This window comes from Geotrypetes seraphini, chromosome 11 (genome assembly GCF_902459505.1).
Source record: "Geotrypetes seraphini chromosome 11, aGeoSer1.1, whole genome shotgun sequence".
NCBI lineage: Eukaryota > Metazoa > Chordata > Amphibia > Gymnophiona > Dermophiidae > Geotrypetes > Geotrypetes seraphini.
The window spans coordinates 58,183,557-58,204,253 of record NC_047094.1 but is presented as its reverse complement, the minus strand read 5'-3'; the positions used below and the strand labels follow the sequence as shown (position 1 = coordinate 58,204,253).

Below are 20,697 nucleotides of genomic sequence, written 5' to 3'. Positions count from 1 at the left end.
TTAACCTAGACCCCTCCTGATGAAAAACACGAAACCTGGGTCGGGGGGCCAGGCATTGAAGTAAAAAGCACAAGGCACTTTTAACAGCACTTTTGCACATTACATTTTTTGTTTGCACTATTTGCACAATCCATTAACGCTGCTATTAACGCTGCTATTGACTGTCTGTATTTGTTCCACCATTTTGTATTGGATGGCTGGAGCTTGAAGAAGACAATATGACTGACCATCTAATCATATGAACTGTTCCAGCGTTATTGGAAACTGAATCAATATATTGTTGTATAGAACAAGCGTTTGCTTTTAATATATAAGCTGAAAATTTAAAAAGAGCTGTGATGTAATAAAGAATAATATTATTTTCATCACAGAGTTCTAGTGATTTCCTCCCTACTAGTAAGTATATACGTCCATAGTGACCATCCAGACCTGGGAATTAGCCAAAAAGGAAATGTTCATAACTTTGCGCAGAAATTCAGCGGTATCCTTGATGTATAAAAAAGACTGCTTTACAAAAGGCTGGAGGAAGTAGTCCACAAAAATCAGATAGGGGCTCTAACAGAGACCCCTTCCCTGACACGATGGTCCTGCCAGGGGGTAGTCAAGCATCTTGTGGATCTTCGGAAGAATATATAACACCGGACATCTAGGGTTAACAACATACAAGAACTTCCCTTCCATAGATGTCAAATATTTCTTCTCAAGCCCTAGTTCAATCAGAGCCTTAATCTTGATCTGTAACTGAGTTGGATCTGCATCTAGGCACACATAGTCTGTCAGAACATCAAGTTGTGTACAGATTTCCTGTACATAATCTACCTTAGATTGCACTACTATCGCACCACCTTTGTCGGTGCATCTAATCACCAGATCAGTGCGCTTCTGGAGATTCAATAATGCTAAATGTTCTTGTTCAGTCAGATTATGTCTCAATTTTTCTGGTTGCTGCTCAATTTTTAATAAGTCGCGCAAAACTAAATATTTAAAAGCCACTAACAGAGGATCAGAAGGCACAGAAGGGATCCATGTAGAATGTATTTTGAAAAGGGGTAGTACTCACAGGACACTCTGAATCTGCACCCTTAACCGCAAAAGAAACTTTTAAGATGTAGGGTTCTGCAGAACCTCTCAATTTCTGTTTATGTATGGAATTGATCATTCCTATGCATATTAACAAATGAAAGACCATAGACAGTGCAGCACTTTCAATAAGAGTTAAAGGATAGGTAGTCGGATTCACCACTTCTGCCTGTGCTATCCCATGGGTTGCTGCATCTGGGACCTGGTCTGCACCCCTCTTCGAGGTGTTCTTTTTCTTCCTCTGCCACTCTGGCCTAAAAAAGCCACTCTCCTGTCATCACTAGAGGATTGTCCATTATTCGAAAAATGCTACCTTTTTAGAACCACTTGCCCCAGACTGATTAAATGTGCCACTACTTCCTGTGGTTTTTTTCTTCCATGTATAAACTCTTTTCACTTCATAATTTCATGTCCTACATTTTTGTTCCTCTTGTTTTAAAACCAAACATAAATATATTTTGCAGAGGGTGCCTACTTATAGCAACAAAAGTTGTTGTTGGTTTTTTTTTCTGCCTATGATGGATGAATGGTGGTGAGGGTTACCCCCACCTATATAACTGAGGCTTCTTCTTTCATTTTGCTATGAAAGCAGCACTGCCCTAGCAGCTAGTGTGTTTGGTAGTTCTAAACATTTCTGGTGGGAGTTTTTTGTTCTGTTTGTATGATATTATTACTCCCAAAAGAAAACAAATTCTGGAGGAACACAATGTTTTTGACTTCTTTATTTCTTAAAAGATATCTTTGGACAATGATAAAAGTAGACCACATCAAACATATAAAAGACTACCATGACCCAACGTAGGCCGCGTTTTAGCTAGCAAGCCTTTTTCAAGGGTCCAGTCAAAACAGGTAGTTGATTAAACAGAATTGATTGTAGTCACGAAGAGTCCAGAGTGAAGATCGAAACAAGTGCTGTGTTCTGCTGTGCAGTACAATTGGGTCAGACCAATGGTCCATCAAGCCCAGTTGCCCGTTCTCATGGTGGCCAATCCAGGTCACTAGTACCTGGCCAAAACCCAGAGAGTAGCAATATTCCATGCTACCGATCCAGGGTAAGCAGTGGCGTTCCCCATGTCTCTCTCAATAACAGACTATGGACTTTTTCTCCAGAAACTTGTCCAAACCTTTTTTAAAACCAGCTACGTTATCTGCTCTCCTGTCATCAAATAATGATAAAAAAACAATTTATGCAAAAAATCTAGCAGTATTTTATTAAATGAACCTTTAATGTTTGTACTTTATTGTGGAAAATAATAGAAATTTAACATAACTAAATGCATACACTGGTGTAAGTCATCTACCAATGCTGTTCAAAACATGCTGTGTGAAACATGTTGGGTCTGATCCTTCCAGGCCAAAGCCAGCTGCTAAGATAAGTGGCTATATATAATATTTAAAACAAATTTATTTATGTATAAATCTTTTAAGCACTATTATTACTACTAAAAAACATTAATATATATTTAAGTATTTATTGTGAGATTGAAATGAAATATATATATTTATGGCTGATGATGAGATCCCACGTAATTCTTCACCCTAAAAACTTTTAATAGTGGTGGAGTGGTGGGGCTGAGGCAATAAAAGTTAGTCTTACCCGGAATATGTAGTAATAAGATATCTATTGGAGATTGTTCCGGTATGTATATTTATTAAAATTATTCATCATTTGGTGGCTGTGAGTTCAAAACATTCAAACATTCAGTGTCTTGAGATAATCAAGATAAAGCCTGCGATGTTGCAAGGAGTTGAACAAAGGCCACCTCTGCTTCTACTAACACTAATAGCATTAAATTAAAAATTCAGTGTGTATTATCTGTTGTGTTTTTGTTTTTTAATTTTTGACACCCTATGATGAATCCTGATTGATTACCTGCAATAAAATCAGAGCTGGTTTTAGACATGCTGGGACCCAGAGCAGAAATTGAAGGGGCCCCTGATACCCCCTCCTCGCTATATACCCCCTCCCCCAATATCCTTACATCCCATTATTATCACAGATAAAACAACTTTAAATTACAGTAATGATTTAGTTCCCTTTGGTAACATTGCCATACTGGGACAGACCAAAGGTCCATCAAGCCCAGTATCCTGTTTCCAACAGTAGCCAATCCAGGTCACAAGTACTTGGCAAAATCCCAAAGATCAAGGTAATGGTGGAATAAAAGTCACTAATGTAAAACAAATTTTATGCTGCTTATCCTAGAAATAATCAGCATATTTTCCCCTTTTCCATCTTTAATAATGGCTTATGGACTTTTCTTTTGGAAAATTATCCAAACTCTTTTTTTAATGCTGCTAAACTAACTACTTTTGTCACATTTTCTGGCAACAGATTCCAAGGTTTAATTACATGCTGAGTGAAGAAATATTTTATCTGGTTTGTTTTAAATTTACTACTTTATAGTTTCACTACATGCCCCCTAGTACTACGGTAATATTTTTGGAAAGAGTAAACAAGTGATTCACGTCTACCCATTCCATTGAACTCAGTATTTTATAGACCTGTATCATATATCTCCCCTCTCTTCTCCAAGTTGAGGAGCCCTAGCCACTTTAGCACAGAGGCTTCTAGACTGGAGGATGGAATTTTCTACTATGTCCCACTCAGTGCTGTGAGATTTATCTTCATTTCTTCTCTTGCCATGTAACACAGGTTTTATCAACCTATGGTGCACATGCCATGAGAATGAGGTATGTTCTGGCATTTCCCACTACACCTGTTGTCCTTTACCTTCTGGTAAGCTGCATTGAGTAGCCAATCTGAGAAAGCAGACATATCTGATACGGGACAGGGAAAATATGTGCAGGAGGAGGAACAACAATTCCATATGTGCTCACAGCAACTTCCTGTGAGAGCACTTGCAGCTACTGTTTTGTGCCTACTTTTGTTGCAGACTTCCTGCAAGGTGTTTCCCTTCTGCTGCTGAAGGCAAAATTGAATCTGGCCTGCTTGAGCCCTCCTTCCTCCACCTTTTTCTCCTAATTAAAGCCTAATTTGCACCCATCCTACCACCTTGTGAGTCCTCTTCCACCCTTTTGCTAAAAGTCTTTTCTGTGTTTCCCTATGTGTTGGGGAGGTTTTGGGGTAAGAGACAGGACACAGGTGAGAAATAAGTATTTGTATGGTCAAGCGAAAACTAGGAGAAGAGGTAGTTGAGACAGAAGAGGGATGGAGTTGAGGGGGGCAGAAAGGATAAGGGCTAGGGGGTCATATAGTGAAAGAGAGAAGGGATGGTGTACAGCGTGAAGAGAAATATAGCAAATGGAAAACTGCTAGCTACAGTTAGAATTGGTAGGAAAGGGGAAAGAAAGAGATGGACCAGTGTTCAGGTAGAGAATGCTGGTCAGGAGAGAGGGAAGGAATGCTAAATAGGGAGAAGAAAAATGTAAAGGGGGGGAAGCTAAATGGTTTCAATGCAGAAAGAGGAGGATCAATAGAAAGATAATTATGTTGGTGTGTGCGGGAAGAGAGTAAGCTGCAGGACAAGGGGGTAGCAGGCAGGAGGAAAGTAGAAAGTGGTGAAGAAGAGAAAACTACTGGTCACAACATGCTGGGGGTAGAGGGGAAAAGAACTGGGAAGATACAGAGCAAAGAAGACTTTGGGAACAAGGGGAGAGGAAGAAAGATGATGCTTACCACTGTGCTGCAGAGTACAAAAATAGATTGGGAGGAGGGAGAACTGGTGGTGGTATTTTTATGGGATTTGAGAGGACTTAATTTGGTGTGTTTGGGTTACTGAGCCCATTTTTATTATGTAAGTGACCAGAAATGTTAGATTGGGACCTCCGGCCCTTTATTTAAAAAAAAAAAAAAAAAACCACCAAACATTAATGATGATTATATAGAGGGCAGAAAATGTTATATTTAGGCCACTGAGTGTTTTCTTTCATTTTGCTTCTCTGTTCCTTTCTTTCATAAGTTGGTTACCCCTTCCTTCAAAACAAAAGTAAAAAAAAAAAAGGCATACCTCACCTTGCATGGCACTAGGTTTATCCTGCCTGCTAGGGGTACAAATACACATTTTCTGAAGTTTGAGTTATGTGCTATTTGAAAGATTGACAAACACTGGCTTTTTTATGCAAATATTTTCAAATTCACACTGGTCTATCCCACCTTTCATCAGTGGCTACTGATCATTGCTATTGACCACTGTTCCTAGCAGAACTTGGTACATACATATATGTGCTCCTTGAATGAGCTTAAATTATCAACATTATGCTATGGGTAAGATTCTTAGTCCATCCCTAGTAGTTATAGGTGCCTCTGGTGGCTCTTCAGTAGCTGCAGATGGACTAAAGAGTAAATGGCAGACTAGCATCAAATCTAGCTCTCCCATTTAACAATACACAGTACTGCCATTGAACCATATTACCAGTCCATATTTTTCTTTCTCAATTTTTCTTGTTACCCCTATAGGACATCTTCAAACAAGCAACCGAGGACAGACTAACAAGTGCCAAGGAGCTGCCTTACTTTGAAGGGGATTTCTGGCCTAATGTGCTGGAAGAAAGCATAAAGGAGCTTGAGCAAGAAGAGGAGGAAAGGAAGAAAGAGGAAAATACAGCAGCTTGTGAGACTACTGAGGTAGGTAGGAGACATCATACAGCAATTGAGATCAAAGCTCAAGTTAGAACATTGGAATTTGTAGTAACACAATGATGAGGTTGTCTTACCACAGTTTGAAATTTTTTTCTTGAGCTTTATATTCCATATAAATGCAGTATTTCCATGGGATTAAATCTGTTTTATGAGATTTTGGGGCATTTACTTTAAGTTCTCTTAATGCTGTTCAAAAATATTTAAAGAAATACTTGTTACATATTATTTCATACATCTTTTTTTTAGTAACTATGGAGCTGCTGTTAAGTTTATTTCAGGCCTTTATGTCATAAAGAGAGAAAGAACTAACCCAGTAAACATAATCCTTATAATACAATAACTGAAGTACCCTACAGAAATAATGATGTCAATGTACCCTAATTACTATTTTGGCACTTGTATGGTAATGAGAGACTGAAAGAAGAGGAAATGAGAGCCGGCGTGGTTAAATGGTGAAGTGAAAGAGGCTATCGGAGCCAAAAAAACACATCCTTTAAAGAATGGAAAAAAGATCCGAATGAAGAAACAGAAGCACTAGCAAGTTAAATGCAAAGCATTGATAAAGACAGCTAAGAAAGAATATGAAGAGAAACTTGTAAAAGAGGCAAAAACTCATAGCAATTTTTTTAGGTACATCAGAAGCAGAAAACCTGTGAGGGAATCTGTGGGACTGTTGGATGATCAAGGAGCGAAAGGGGCGCTCAGGGAGGATAAGGCCATAGCGGAAAGATTGAATGAATTCTTTGCTTCGGTCTTTACGGAAGAAGATGTAAGAGATCTACCTGAACCGGAAATGGTTTTCAAGGGTGATGATACGGAGGAACTGAAAGAAATCTCGGTGAATCTGGAAGATGTACTGAGCCAAATCGACAAGTTAAAAGTGATAAATCACCATGACCAGATGGGTAATTAAAGAACTAAAAAATGAAATTGCTGACCTGCTGTTAGTGATGTAACCTGTCACTAAAATTGTCTAAGTACCTGAAGATTGGAGGGTGGCCAATGTTATGCCCATTTTTAAAAAGGGCTTCAGGAGAGATCCAGGAAATTATAGACCGGTAAGCCTTACTTTGGTGCTGGGCAAAATGGTAGAAACGATTTTTAAAAATAAAATTGTGGAACACCTAGACGAACATGATTTAATGAGACGGAGTCATGCATGGGTTCAGCTGAGAGAGATCTTGCCTCACAAATTTGCTTGACTTCTTTGAAGGTATGAATAAACATGTGGATAAAGGTGACCCGGTTGATATAGTATATCTAGATCAGGGGTAGGGAACTCCGGTCCTCGAGAGCCATATTCCAGTCGGGTTTTCAGGATTTCCCCAATGAATATGCATGAGATCTATTTGCATGCACTGCTTTCAATGCATAATCATTGGGGAAATCTTGAAAACCCGACTGGAATACAGCTCTCGAGGACCAGAGTTCCCTACCCCTGATCTAGATTTTCAGAAAGCTTTTGATAAAGTTCTTAACGAGAGGCTCCTGAGAAAATTAAAGTGACATGGGATAGGTGGCAAAGTTCAGTTGTGGATTAGGAATTGGTTATCGGATAGAAATGGTAATTAAATGGTAATTTTTCTCAATGGAGGAGAGTAAACAGTGGAGTGCCGCAGGGGTCTGTACTGGAACCAGTGCTATTTAACTTATTTATAAATGATCTGGAAATTGGAAGGACGAGTGAGGTGATTAAATTTGCAGATGACAGTAAACTGTTCAAAGTTCTTAAAACGCATGCGGATTGTGAAAAATTGCAGGCGGACCCGACTGGGCATCCAAATGGCAGATAAAATTTAAAGTGGACAAATGCAAAGTGATGCACATTGGGAAGAATAACCTGAATCACAGATACCAGATGCTAGGGTCCACCTTGGCGATTAGCGCCCAAGAAAAGGATCTGGGTGTCATTGTAGACAATATGATGAAATTTTCTGCCTAATGTGCGGCGGCAGCCAAAAAAGCAAATAAGATGTTAGGAATTATTTTTTTAAAAAAGGGATAGTTAACAAGACTAAGAATGTTATAATGCCCCTGTATCGCTCCATGGTGCGACCTCATCTGGAGCATTGCATTCAATTCTGGTCTCCTTATCTCAAGAAAGATATAGTGGCACTGGAAAAGGTTCAAAGAAGAGCGACCAAGATGGTAAAGGGGATGGAACTCCTCTTGTATGAGGAAAGACTAAAACGGTTAGGGCTCTTCAGCTTGGAAAAAAGACGTCTGAGGGGAGATATGATTGATGTCTACAAAATCCTGAGTGGAGTAGAATGGGTACAAGTGGATCGATTTTTTTCATTCCATCAAAAATTACAGAGACTAGGGGACACTTGATGAAGTTACAGGGAAATACTTTTTAAAACAATGTGAGGAAATTTTTTTCACTCAGAGAATAGTTAAGCTCTGGAACGCGTTGCCAGAGGATGTGGTAAGAGCGGATAGTATAGCTGGTTTTAAGAAAGGTTTGGACAAGTTCCTGGAGGAAAAGTCCATAGTCTGTTATTGAGAAAGACACGGGGGAAGTCACTGCTTGCCCTGTACTGGTACACCTTGGGTTTTGACCAGGTACTAGTGACCTGGATTGGCCACCGTGAGAACGGGCTACTGGGCTTGATGGACCATTGGTCTGACCGAGTAAGGCTATTCTTATGTTTTTATATGCTAACTGAACCTGGTTGAGTTTCTGATGCTGGATGACAGTATGCACCATCTCTTTTTGAAATTAAATGTTTATTTTATTTTCTACATCACAAAATGCACAAAATTCTGTTAAATATAGGCTGCAACATTTCAGAATACTGGAATGGAGAAGTAATATTTGTTTTCAAGATGGACTACATCTCTAAGAGAACAATTTACTAAATAAACATAAATCATTTCTTTCATCCTACATTTATTCTCATAGTGTAGAGTTCCCCAAAAGTACTTATGCACTGGGGTACTAGAATACTGAGATCTGTGGGTAATCCAGATTCTGCTGTTAGCTTCAGAAGTCAGTAACAGCTTCTTAATAAGCTGGTTTTAAATTTTTTTTTTTAATTTTACTATATCCATTGTACAGTAGGATAAATGTAAAACTCCATTAAATACACAAGTTTTAGATTGTGATTTTTTTTTTTTTTTTTTTATCTGAGGACAAGCAGGATGAGAATATTCTTACTAATGGGTGGAGTACTGATGGAGCCCCAGTGTTCTTTTCTAGAAGTGTTTGGAAGCACTTGATGCATGAGCATGTCTTCCTATCCTTCAGTATCATATGGGACTAGGTCGGTCATAGCTCCTGTACCAGAAAGCAGTCAGGATGTGGAAATAATCCATCTCTCAAGGCATGGATCTCAGAGCCACCTACCCATTTGGGAAGAACAAATGTCTGGTGAACAGACTAAGCAGGATCATGTGGCAACACCAAGTGCCTTTGGAGCAACACAAGTGGTCCCTGAACATAGAATTTGCACAGAAGCAAGTTTGAGAGTAGGCACCTCTCAGCAGATCTTTTCCTCTCACCACAACACCAAAGCCCTTCACTTCTGTTCCAGAACAGATTGCACAGCAGCCTAACCTCAGATGTCTTTCTCTTCTGTATTTCCCAACATCTATCATAGCAAAAACCCTCCTGTGACTCGAGCAGGACCAAGAAACCATGCTCCTCACTGATCATCGCACCATACTGCTGTGACAGATAAAATTCCCTCTACTTCTGGAGTTAGGCTCTGAAGATCTGTGGAGATTAGAATGCTTTCTGACCCTCTTCACTCAGATAAGGGGTTCCTCTTGCATCCTAACCTCTAGTCTCTGGCTGTCATGGTTTGGATGTTGAGAGGCTAAAGGTTAACTCTTTGAATCTGCTGGAGGGTGTTTCTCAGATCCTCCTTGCATTCAGGAGAAATATGACTAGGAGGTCATACAGTTTCAAGTGGAAGAGATTTGCTCTCTGGTGTGATGGCAAGACCCTAGATCTTTTTTCATATGCTGCACAAAAACATCTTGAATACCTTCTGCATTCTACCAGCTCTGTAAGGGTTCTCACCTTAGTGCAGTTGGAACATACCGTGTGTAAAGTGTAAACCCATCTCTACTTTGTTTGCTTCATGAAGGGTTTGCTATTTTCCCATCAAGCCCCCACCAGGTCATGGGATTTTGTCCTTACCCAGTTGATGAAAGCTCCCTTTGAGTCACTTGATTCCTGTCATCTGAAGTATGTGATCTGGAAGTTCATGTTTTTTGTAGTGATCACTTCAGCTTACAGGGTCAGTGAGTTCCAGGTCCTAGTAAATGAACTACCATGTAGCATGTTTCATCACAACAGAGTTGTACTGCATGCATATCTGCAGTGTCAGAATTCTATCCTAATCAGTCAATTTTCTGCGGAACCAGGATAGGGTGTGGGCCATTCTGGGAAGGGGCATAAGTCATGCACAGATGATTTCTGGAAAGGCCCAGATAAGAAGTGTGTTGGGCCTAGATAAAGTTAGGTGGTTTATGACCATCACCCTAAGTCTGATAATAACATACGTCAATGCTAATTGCTGCAATGATAATACATAAATGCTAGTTGCTTAGACCAGTGATTCCCAACCCTGTCCTGGAGGAACACCAGGCCAATCGGGTTTTCAGGCTAGCCCTAATGAATATGCATGAGAGAGATTTGCATATGATGGAAGTGATAGGCATGCAAATTTGCTTCATGCATATTCATTAGGGCTAGCCTGAAAACCCAATTGGCCTGGTGTTCCTCCAGGACAGGGTTGGGAACCACTGGCTTAGACGTCAATAAAGGGCATGGCCATTTAGAAGAAATAGATAGCTATAGCCAATTGATTAATGACTGATTAATTATGCTAATGACTTCTGCCAATCAGAACATGTTTAATAGATTGTAACGCAAGGCTAGAAAGTATATGAACTGCTTGCAATAGAGAAGTAGGTAGTAGACGGGTAATTCTGCACCCTGCAGGTGTAGATTTTACTTTCTACTGGGCACTGAATGCCGTCATTTTATATTCTATCTTGTATGCTGTTATTGACTTTATAAATAAATTCATATCTAAGGAACAGCATTCATGTGAGGTTTGAGTCATTTTGTGGTAAGGGTCTTAGCAGCAGACCCTTCCCATAATCCATGCAGTGGTCTGCAGGTCGCCCCCCTTTTCATACTTTTATTCAGTATATACACACACTCCCTTGGTTATGAGTTAGAGAAACATGTAGTTATGCAAGTGACATCACAGTTCTTCCAATTTCATCTACAGTTTCTGCAGAATTGGCTGTGATTCATAACACTATTAATGCTATTGAATGCTGAATGTCTACGTGTAAATTGAAACTTAAAATACAGAGAAAAGACATTCATTCTTGCTTCTGACTCCTCTGATATGATTGAGTCAGGGATTACAATAAATTAAAAGGAATACTAATTTTTATCTACCATAAAGGTTTTGGGTATATTTTTAGATGCCAAACTTTCGCTACAGCCACAGGATATATAAACATAGTAGATGACAGCAGATAAAGACCTGAATGGTCCATCCAGTCTGCCCAAACTGATTCAATTTAATTTTTTTCTTCTTCTTCTTAGCTATTTCTGGGCAAGGATCTAAACCTCTGCCTGGTGCTGTGCTTAGATTCCATCTACTGAAGTCTCCATCAAAGCTCACTCCAGCCCATCTAAATCATCCCAGCCATCGAAGCCCTCCCCAGTCCATCCTCAACCAGATGGCCATATACGGACACAGACTAGTCAAGTCTGCCCAGTTCTGGCCTTAGTTCTTCGATATTTACTATTGTTTTCTGATTCTAGATCCTCTGTGTTCATCCCACGCTTTTTTGAACTCTGTCACCGTTTTCCTCTCCACCACCTCCCTTGGGAGTGCATTCCAAGCATCTACTACCCTCTCCGTAAAGAAGAATTTCATTAACATTGCTCTTAAGTCTACCACCCCTCAACCTCAAATTATGTCCTCAGGTTTTACCATTGTCCTTTCTGTGGAAAAAAATTTGTTCTATGTTAATACCTTTTAAGTATTTGAACGTTTCAGCTGATATGAAAACTATTTGTTCCTATTTGCAAATAATTCTGCATTCACAAATATTTTGAAGAAGAAGAATTTTGGCTAATGAGGCAGGGTTTGCTGTTGTTTACTAGATTACTATAATGTTCTATATTTTAGTTGCCCATGCCATTTGATAAAACAACTGAAATCTATTCAGAAAACAGCTCTATGTTTGATGTATTCATTCAGAAAGAAACAGTATTTCACATTTTTATCTTAAACTCCATTGACTGCCCATGTTGGCAAGAATTTTGTTTAAATTTTGCTTTATATTATATAAAGTATTGTATGGAATGGGGCAGCAGCATTTGAATGAAGTTTTATTTTAGCAGCTCCTGTTAGATCTTTTAGAACTGTGTACTAAATTGCCTACCCCTCGCTGAGGAGTAAGAAGAGACTGAAACAAGTGGAAAAGCTGTTTTCTTATCAGGGTACTAACTTGGACAAGGAATTTTCAGTTTTATCATTTATGCTGATTATAAGACTTTTAGACATCAGCTTAAGACATGTTTGTTTAGGAAATACTTGTTGAATAAGACTTAGAAATTGGAGGATGAAGTTTGTTCACATTAATCCCTTTATATGTATAGTTTCATATTAGTTGTAATTTCTGTTTCTGACCAGTTTTTTTATTATCCGTATAGAACTGAAAGGTATGCTACGGAATATAAAACAAATTGTTATCATGGCTAAAATTATAATCTAATCTATTTCTGTTCTTTTTTCATTTGTTTCTCACCAGTTGCTACTGGTTAGGTAACTTGACTGATTGAGGACCACTGGCCTAGAGTCATCAACTCTGGTGCTTACGGATTTCAAACATATCTGGCTTTCAGGGTATGCAGATAAAGCAGATGAATATTCATTGTGGATATTTTGAAAACCAGATCTGTTGGCAGCCCTCTTTCAAAATGTTTACTTTAGGTATAACAGTTGCTAGGGATACTACTAGGGGATTCCATCATCAGAGGAATTAACCTTGGAACGACAGGACAAGGAACTCAAAATAGTGAAATGCATTCTGGGATTCTCAGCTACCAGGAACCCCAGACAAATACTGTTTATAATTAGGGAAGAAGCAAAGGACTTGAACCCTGATATTGTTATCTACCTCGGAACAAATGACCTAGCCAACAGTACCTCACTTGCAGTGCAGAAAGCTTTTTGAGAGCTGGGGCAGGGGTTAAAACCTTTTGTAAAGACTATAACTTTTTCAGAAGTACTGCCTACTTATGGAAAGGGAGAGGAAAGAGTATAAAATACTGAGAACTTCAGTAGTGACTCAAAGCCTGGTGTCATCAAGAAGGCTTTAGGTACATAGGAGGATGGGGCAATACAAGGAAAAACAAGAGACTGTATTGCAATGATGGGCTACACTTTACCATGGCAAGAGAAAGCATCCTAGCTGAGAAATTTAGGCAATATGTTTCTAAGCCTTTAAACTAGAAGGTGTGGGTGGCCTATGTATGGAGGTTACTTCCGGTGACCACCCCCAGCAAAAGACAAGATATGATGATAATAGCAATGAAATATTGGCAGTTCACTTCCTAGCAATGCAATAGGAAATGAGATGAAATTAAAAACTATACAAAAAATGAGATTGTAGAATAGTAGCTGGAAAGCAGTGACCACAAACGCTCACAATCTAAGCAACAAAAACCAGGGTCTGCAATCCCTGATGTTAGAGCAGAGGTGTCAAACTCAATCACATAAGGAACTGAAATCTAAAACATAGGCTAAGTCACGGGCCAAATTTTTTATTAAGATACTTAGGGGTTCTTTTATTAAGGTATGCTAACTGATTTAGTGTGCACTAAATGCACACCTTAATAAAAGGACCCCTTAGTCTTAGTAGAAGTATAGGGTTACAACCTCTCCAACCCCAAGCCGGCTCTGTGATATAAACAAAATAAATAAAAAAGACTTTTCCTCTCTCTCTTAGATCCTAGTTCACGCTTGCTGTCTAACACCAGCTCTGGCAGGATACACATTTCAAATCTGACATATTGTAATCACAAAATAGAAAATAAAATTATTTTTTCTACCTTTTGTTGTCTGGTCATTATTCAGATCATGTTGGTCCCAGGCTCTGGTTGTCTTCTGATAACTCACTTGCCAGGGTCTCATTCCCATTTGTCATTTTCTTCTTTCTCTGTGTTAACCATCCATCTCTGTCCTCCCCTTTCGTTTCCCTTCCCTCCCCCGGAGGTCTGGCATAATCTTTCCTTTTTTTCGTCTCCATCCCCGCAGCTGCAGAGATGGATCCCACCATCCCCAGATCCATCATCTCTCCTTTTCTCAACTAGCCTTTCATCCAGCATCTCTCCCTCCTTCCCCACCACCCCAGGGTCCACAGTCTCTCCCTTTCTCTTCCAATCCAGTATCTCTATCCCCCCTCCACACCATCCCTTGTGTCCAACTTCTCTCCCCTTCCCTCCCTCCATCCCATTGTCCACCACCTCTCACCCTCTCCTCTGTTTTTAGACTCATTATTTCTTCTCCTTCCCCCCCCCTCAGTCCGGCATATGTACGTCTCTTTGGACCCCTCTTTCCCTTCCTCTGTGTACCTCTACTCCAGGGCCCACCGCCGCCTCCTTACCTCCCTCCCTGTACTTCTATACCAGGGCCCCCCCTCGCCCCCCCCCCAAAGGCCTGCATCTTTTTCTAGCATGCTGTTACCTTCAAACATCCTGCAGAGGATCGCCAGTGCTGTAGCAATCCTAAGCAGGTTGCCGTCTACCTCCGCAGCACATTGCCTCTGCCACAGTTCCGCCCCTCTTCTGACGTAAGGGATTATGGCAGAGGGAACGTGCTGCGGAGGTCGACGGCAGCCTATTTAGGATTGCTACTGCACCGGCAATCCTCTGTATGCTGTTTGAAGGTGAGGGAAGGATAGATGGCCAAATCTAATTACACTGCAGGCCAAATTTGGCCCACAGGCCTGAGTTTGACACCCCTGTGTTAGAGGCAGACTTAGATATTTGTTGCTATCACAGTGACATGGTTCAGTGATTCCCATGGAAGAGACGCCAACATACCAAGTTATAATCTTTTTAGGAAGGACAAAGATTGTCGAAAAGGTGGAGGAGCAGCTCTCTATGTAAAGACAGATATCCAAGTGACTGAAATGCAGAGGGCCTGGGGAAAGGAAGAAGTGGTATGGATTGTTTTGAAAAGAAAAGATGGAACGTCTATCCACGTGGGTATTGTCTACAGATCTCCAACTCAATGACAGCAAATTGATAAAGATCTGATTACAAATGTACAAAAGTTGGGAAAGAAAGGGGGGAGGTACTGTTGCTGGATAATTTCAACCTGCCTGATGTGGACTGGAAAGTTCCGTATGCGGAATCGGAAAGTAAGGAGATTGTGGATGCCTTTCCAGGGGCATTGCTCAGACAAATGGTGATGGAACCCACAAGGGAAAAAGCGATACTGAATCTGTACTCACAAATGGTGAAAGTATCTCTAATATCCAAGTGGGGCTCACCTGGGAGGTAGTAATCATCATACGATTTGGTTTGATATAACTATCAAAGTGGAGGATAGCCACAAAAAAAATCAAAGTCCTGGATTTCAAACGTTTGGACTTTATCCTGGGGGAGTATTTGAAGAGCGATCTGATTGGATAGGAAGACATAAAGGAAGTGGAAAAACAGTGGTTCAAGTTGAAAGGTACATTATTTATTTATTTGAGGAAAATAACTAAAAATAAGAGAAAAAGGAAATCGATATGGTTCTCCAAACTAGTGGCGGAAAAAATAAAAGCAAAAGAGTTGGTGTTCATAAAATATTTAAAAAAACCTCAAGGAGTTCAGAAAGAAATATCGGATGAAATTGAAAGCCAAGAGAGAGATATGTCTGGCGAAAGCACAAGTGGAAAAACAAATGGCTAGAAATATAAAAAAGGGAGATGACAATTTTTTCAGGTTTATTAGTGAAAGGAGGAAGACAAGAAATGAAATTACGAAACTAAAAGAAGGTATGAATCACTAAGTGGAGAGTGATGAGGAAAAAGCAAACATGCTAAATAAACAAATAATTCTGTTGTCCTAGGAAAGGGGTAGGGAACTCCGGTCCTCGAGAGCCGTATTCCAGTCAAGTTTTCAGGATTTCCCCAATGAATATGCATGAGATCTATTTGCATGCACTGCTTTCAATGCATATTCATTGGGGAAATCCTGAAAACCCGACTGGAATACAGCTCTCGAAGACTGGAGTTCCCTACCCTTGTCCTAGGACAAGCAGGCAGCATATTCTCACATATGGGTGACATCATCCACGGAGCCCAGTACGGACAGTTTGACAAGTGAACTGTCACTTTAAGTTTGAAAAACTTTGCAACTGCGCATGTGCGAGTGTCTTCCCACCCGACATTAGCTCGAGCCCTTCAGTTCTTCATTGTCTGCGGAATGAAGTAGTTCACTTTTCTCTGAACTCTGTTCAGATTTTATGGCCTTCCCGCTTCGTGTCCTTATTTTCTATATTCATTTTTACTACATCAGTTTAGGGTTTTTTTGACGGGTTTTTTTATTTTTAAAAAAGAGAACTTTTCCATCAAAGGCTGCTTCCATCTGTAGTGGCGGCTTCGATGGTAGTTACGGTTTTAGTTACTGGACTTTTCAAAGGTTGGTTGCTTTCTTCTGTAACACCTTAATTTATTCATTAAATAATTCTTTTGCACCCTTTTTTTCTGTCGGGAATAATTCTTCGGCGCAAACATGGATGGTGCCAGGACTTTGCGGACTTCGACACCAAAAACATCAGCATCACAAGACATTCTGGCATTGGGGAAGCCAGCTAAGAGGCCAATGACACAGGTCTCTACAGCATTGACTCAAGTTGATGCAGACCAAACGACGACGCCACCACTCCCCAGATTCGCAGGTTGTCTCACGTTCAAGGTATGCTTCCTTGCCAAGATCACCCACACCGAAGAAACCTGCTGCATCTTTGGTACCAGCTGTTCAGCCTTCGGTACCGGTGCCTTCATTTTGGGAGCAACTCGAGTTACTCCAGAGGGAGTTTGGTAGTGTGTTTCAGCTGCTGCCAATGATGCAATCCACTAGCTCGGTACCAGCCCAGCTTGAGCATAGTGTTATGAGGCCTAAAGGTACCAGTGTCAGCTGTACAGTGGAGCATCAATCATCTCCTGTGAGGCATTGTCACTCTTCTCAACAACTTTCACCCTCCAGTCATCACTCTTCGCATCAACGTTCCAGATCTTCTCTTCGATGTTCTTCCTTGAAGCATCAATCTTCTGCTTCAAAGCATCATCGATCCTCTTCAAGGCATTCATCGTGTTGATCTCAAGCTCTGAAACTAAAAAGGTGCATGCATCGATCCTCTTCCTCTTCTTCACAGGATCAGTACCAGAGACGTCGAAAGCCTTCTCATGAGTATCACTCTCAATGCACTCCATCTTCAAGTCTTCTATATGACTCAGATTTTTGCTCTATCTCAGAATGTTCTACTTTATCTGCTCCTGAGTCTTGTAGTCTTTCCTCACAAAAGTCTCCACAGAACTCAACTCTTAGAAGAAAATCTTCTTCAGAGAGACTTTTTGTCGCCAGATAAATCAGGCAGTTAAGTAAAGCTCTGCCTGTTAAACTGGAAGCTAACACTGCTCATAGTGCAGAGTACTTGGAGGCCTTGGATTATGATGAATCTCTTAAAGAACTCCTTAAGTTACAACTTCATGGCATTCTCAAACAGAGTCGTCTTAAAAATTGGGAAACACCACTATTACTACTATTAATTATTTCTATAGCGCTACCAGACACATGCAGCACTGCACAGAGTCACAAAGAGTAAAAAAACAGTCCCTGCTCGAAAGAGCTTACAATCTAAACAAGCAAGACAGACAAACAGGATGTCATGGATACAGTTAAGTGGAACAGTTAATCAGCAGGCTGGGTTGGAGGACAGAGGCGTAGAGTTAAGTATTGAAAGCTATATCAAAAAGGTGGGTTTTCAGTCTGCTTTTAAACAGGGGAAGGGGCTTGTGGTAGCTCCAAGAAAACTTGACTCTCTTTACAGGATTGTTTCTTGTCCAGGGTTTAACAGACCATAGCTTCAACATCAATCATTAGTGGTAGAGTCAACCCTTAAAAAATCTTCTACTACCAAAGTTTATGCCTCAGCATTTCCAGGATGTGAGGGCCATACTTTGGACAAATTTGCTTATGGACTTCATCAAAATACTATGCTAGCGAGCAGGATACTTAATTACAATTTTTATTTTTCCTGTTATTTAAAGAGCTTGATTAATCAATTGCCTGATTTTGATCAGTATAATTCTTCACACCACCTTGCACAATACCAACAGATAGTATCTACTCTGAAACACGCTAGACAATATAAAGCAAGGTCAGCCTATGATGCTTTTGAGATGTCATCTAGAGCATTGACTATGTCTGTGGCTATGAGATGCCTGGCTTGGCTGAGTCTTTAATATGGATGTTAATCTTCAGCATTGATTAGCTAATATTCCTTGTTTGGGAAATGAGCTGTTTGGGGATTCCATTGAAGCAGCTACACAAAAGTTAACGCTGCATGAAACCAGTTGGGATACTTCGGTCAAGTCGGCCAAGTCTTCTTATTCATATCAGAGGCGTTACACTGCTAAACAGCCTGTTTCAAGACAACCTCCTCAAAAAAGCAGAAACAACAATGCTCTTAAAAGCCTCAGTCAGCAGCTCCTCAAAAGCCTACTCAGTCTTTTTGATGCGTTTCTCGAGAGCATAGCTGCTGTTCTTCTATCTCAGCCTCTTCCTCAACTAATCGGAGGTCACCTGCAAAATTATTACCAGCATTGGTCCTTGACCAATCCTCTACCTCTGACACCTTAAGTTCCTAGTAAAAGAAAAGTTTTGAATGTTGTTTCTAGGAACTCTGTATCCCTGTTAGAGCAAAACAATTGGCTATGCTCTCTGGATCTCAAAGAGGCTTATACTTGCATAACAATTCATCCAGCTCACAGATAATTTCTGTGATTTCAAATTGCCCATCAATATTTTCAATACAAGGTCTTACCCTTCTGCCTAGCCTCATCTCCAAGGGTGTTCAACAAGTGCCTTGTGGTTGTCGCAGTGGCTTTAAGAAATCAAGGGTTTCAAGTTTTCCCCTATCTCGACAATTGGCTGATAAGACACCTCTTCCCAAAGAGTACGCTTAGCAACTCAGTCAACAATTCTGTTTCTCCAACATTTAGGGTTCGATATCAACTTCAACCTTCTCAAACTCTACAGTTCATAGGAGCCCTATTCAGCACCATACAACTCAGGGCATTTCTACCACAGCAAAGACTGGACAACTTTATTCAACTTTACTATCAAGTCTTGTCTTATCTTCCATCCATCTCAGCCAAACAAATGATGAGACTGTTAGGTCACATGGCCTCTACATTCCATGTTACCTCCTTCACCAGACTTCATCTCAAGACAGCTCAGTGGTCTCTGGTGTTTCAATGGTCTCAGGCTCTCGATCCATTTTCACAGAAGATTACTGTCACATCATCGTTGCGTCAGTCTCTTCAGTGGTGGATGAATTCCTCAAATTTTTCCAAAGGACTGTTTCAAATACCTCCTCATCAAAAGGTTCTGACCACAAACTCATCAATGTATGCCTGGGGTGCTCACCTGGACGGACTCCGGACATAGGGTCTCTGGTCTCAGGATAAAAAGCTCCATATCAATCAATTGGAGCTCAGGGCGGTTTGGAATGCTTTGAAAATATTTCAACACTGCATTTCCAATCACATACTCCTTGTTCACACAGACAATCAGGGTGCCATGTATTACATAAACAAGGAGGCACGGGTTCTCTGACTCTCTGTCTGGAGGTCCAGAAGATTTGGAACTTGGCAATTGCTCGAAACATATTCCTAAAAGCAGTCTATGTTCAAGGAGCACAAAATACTTTTGCTGACAAACTCAGCAGATTTCTTCAGCCACGAATGAATGCTTCACTTCAAGGTTGTGCATCAGATTTTTTTTCTTAGTGGGGAACTCCTTAGATAGACTGCCTCAATTCTGTTCCAGGCAATACTCTCATTGGATGGAGGCAGATGCTTTCCTCTATTGGATGGACAAGTCCCTCTATGCATTTCTTCCAATTCCTCTTATTCTCAAGACACTGGTCAAGCTCAAACAAGAGTCAGCCACCATGATCCTAATAGCTCCTTGGTAGCCCAGACAACTGTGATTCTCTCTTCTACTTCAACTCAACATTAGAGATCCAATAACTCTGCAGATTATTCCATCTCTTCTCACTCAGAGTCAAGGGTCTCTTTTGCATCCCATCCTACAGTCCCTACACCTGACATCTTGGTACCTTTCGGCATGACTTCAACAATTAATAATCTCTGTGATCCTGTCAGAGCCATTTTCAATGCATCCTGAAAACCTTCCACACAACAATGTTATCAACAGAAGTGGACACGTTTTTCAGTGTGGTGTGGTCTTCATCATCAACATGCTTCATCCTTCTGTTTCTTTATTGTTGGAATACCTTCTGCATCTGTCCAACTTAGGTCTTAAAACCACTTTAGTCAGAGTTCATCTTAATGCTATGTGGTGTGGTCTTCATCATCAACATGCGTCATCCTTCTGTTTCTTTATTGTTGGAATACCTTCTGCATCTGTCCAACTTAGGTTTTAAAACCACTTTAGTCAGAGTTCATCTTAATGCTATCAGTGCTTTTCATGTTCAAGTTGATAATAAATTTCTTACTGCACATCCTCTTATCTCCAGATTTATGAAAGGTCTTTTCAACATAAACTGCCTTCAGTAATTTGGAATCTTAATGTTCTTTCAAGACTGATGAATCCTCCATTTGAACCAATGTCGTCGGCTCATCTTAAATCCCTCATTTGGAAAGTGGTATTTTTAATCTCCATCACTTCTACTTGGTGCGTGAGTGAGCTTCAAGCATTGTTGTCCGACCCACCTTTCACAGTTTTT

At 40.4% G+C, this 20,697-nt stretch overlaps 1 protein-coding gene across 8 annotated transcripts in view; it reads left to right on the top strand.

The window, feature by feature from the left end:
• Nucleotides 1–20,697, top strand: part of CREBBP (CREB binding protein) — a 676,455-nt gene that overhangs the window by 599,185 nt on the left and 56,573 nt on the right. For all 8 annotated transcript variants that reach the window (XM_033962544.1, XM_033962542.1, XM_033962548.1 and 5 more), the window contains one exon: nt 5,501–5,668. In XM_033962544.1, the coding sequence (XP_033818435.1) occupies nt 5,501–5,668 (168 nt within the window). The remainder of the gene's footprint in view (nt 1–5,500; nt 5,669–20,697) is intronic.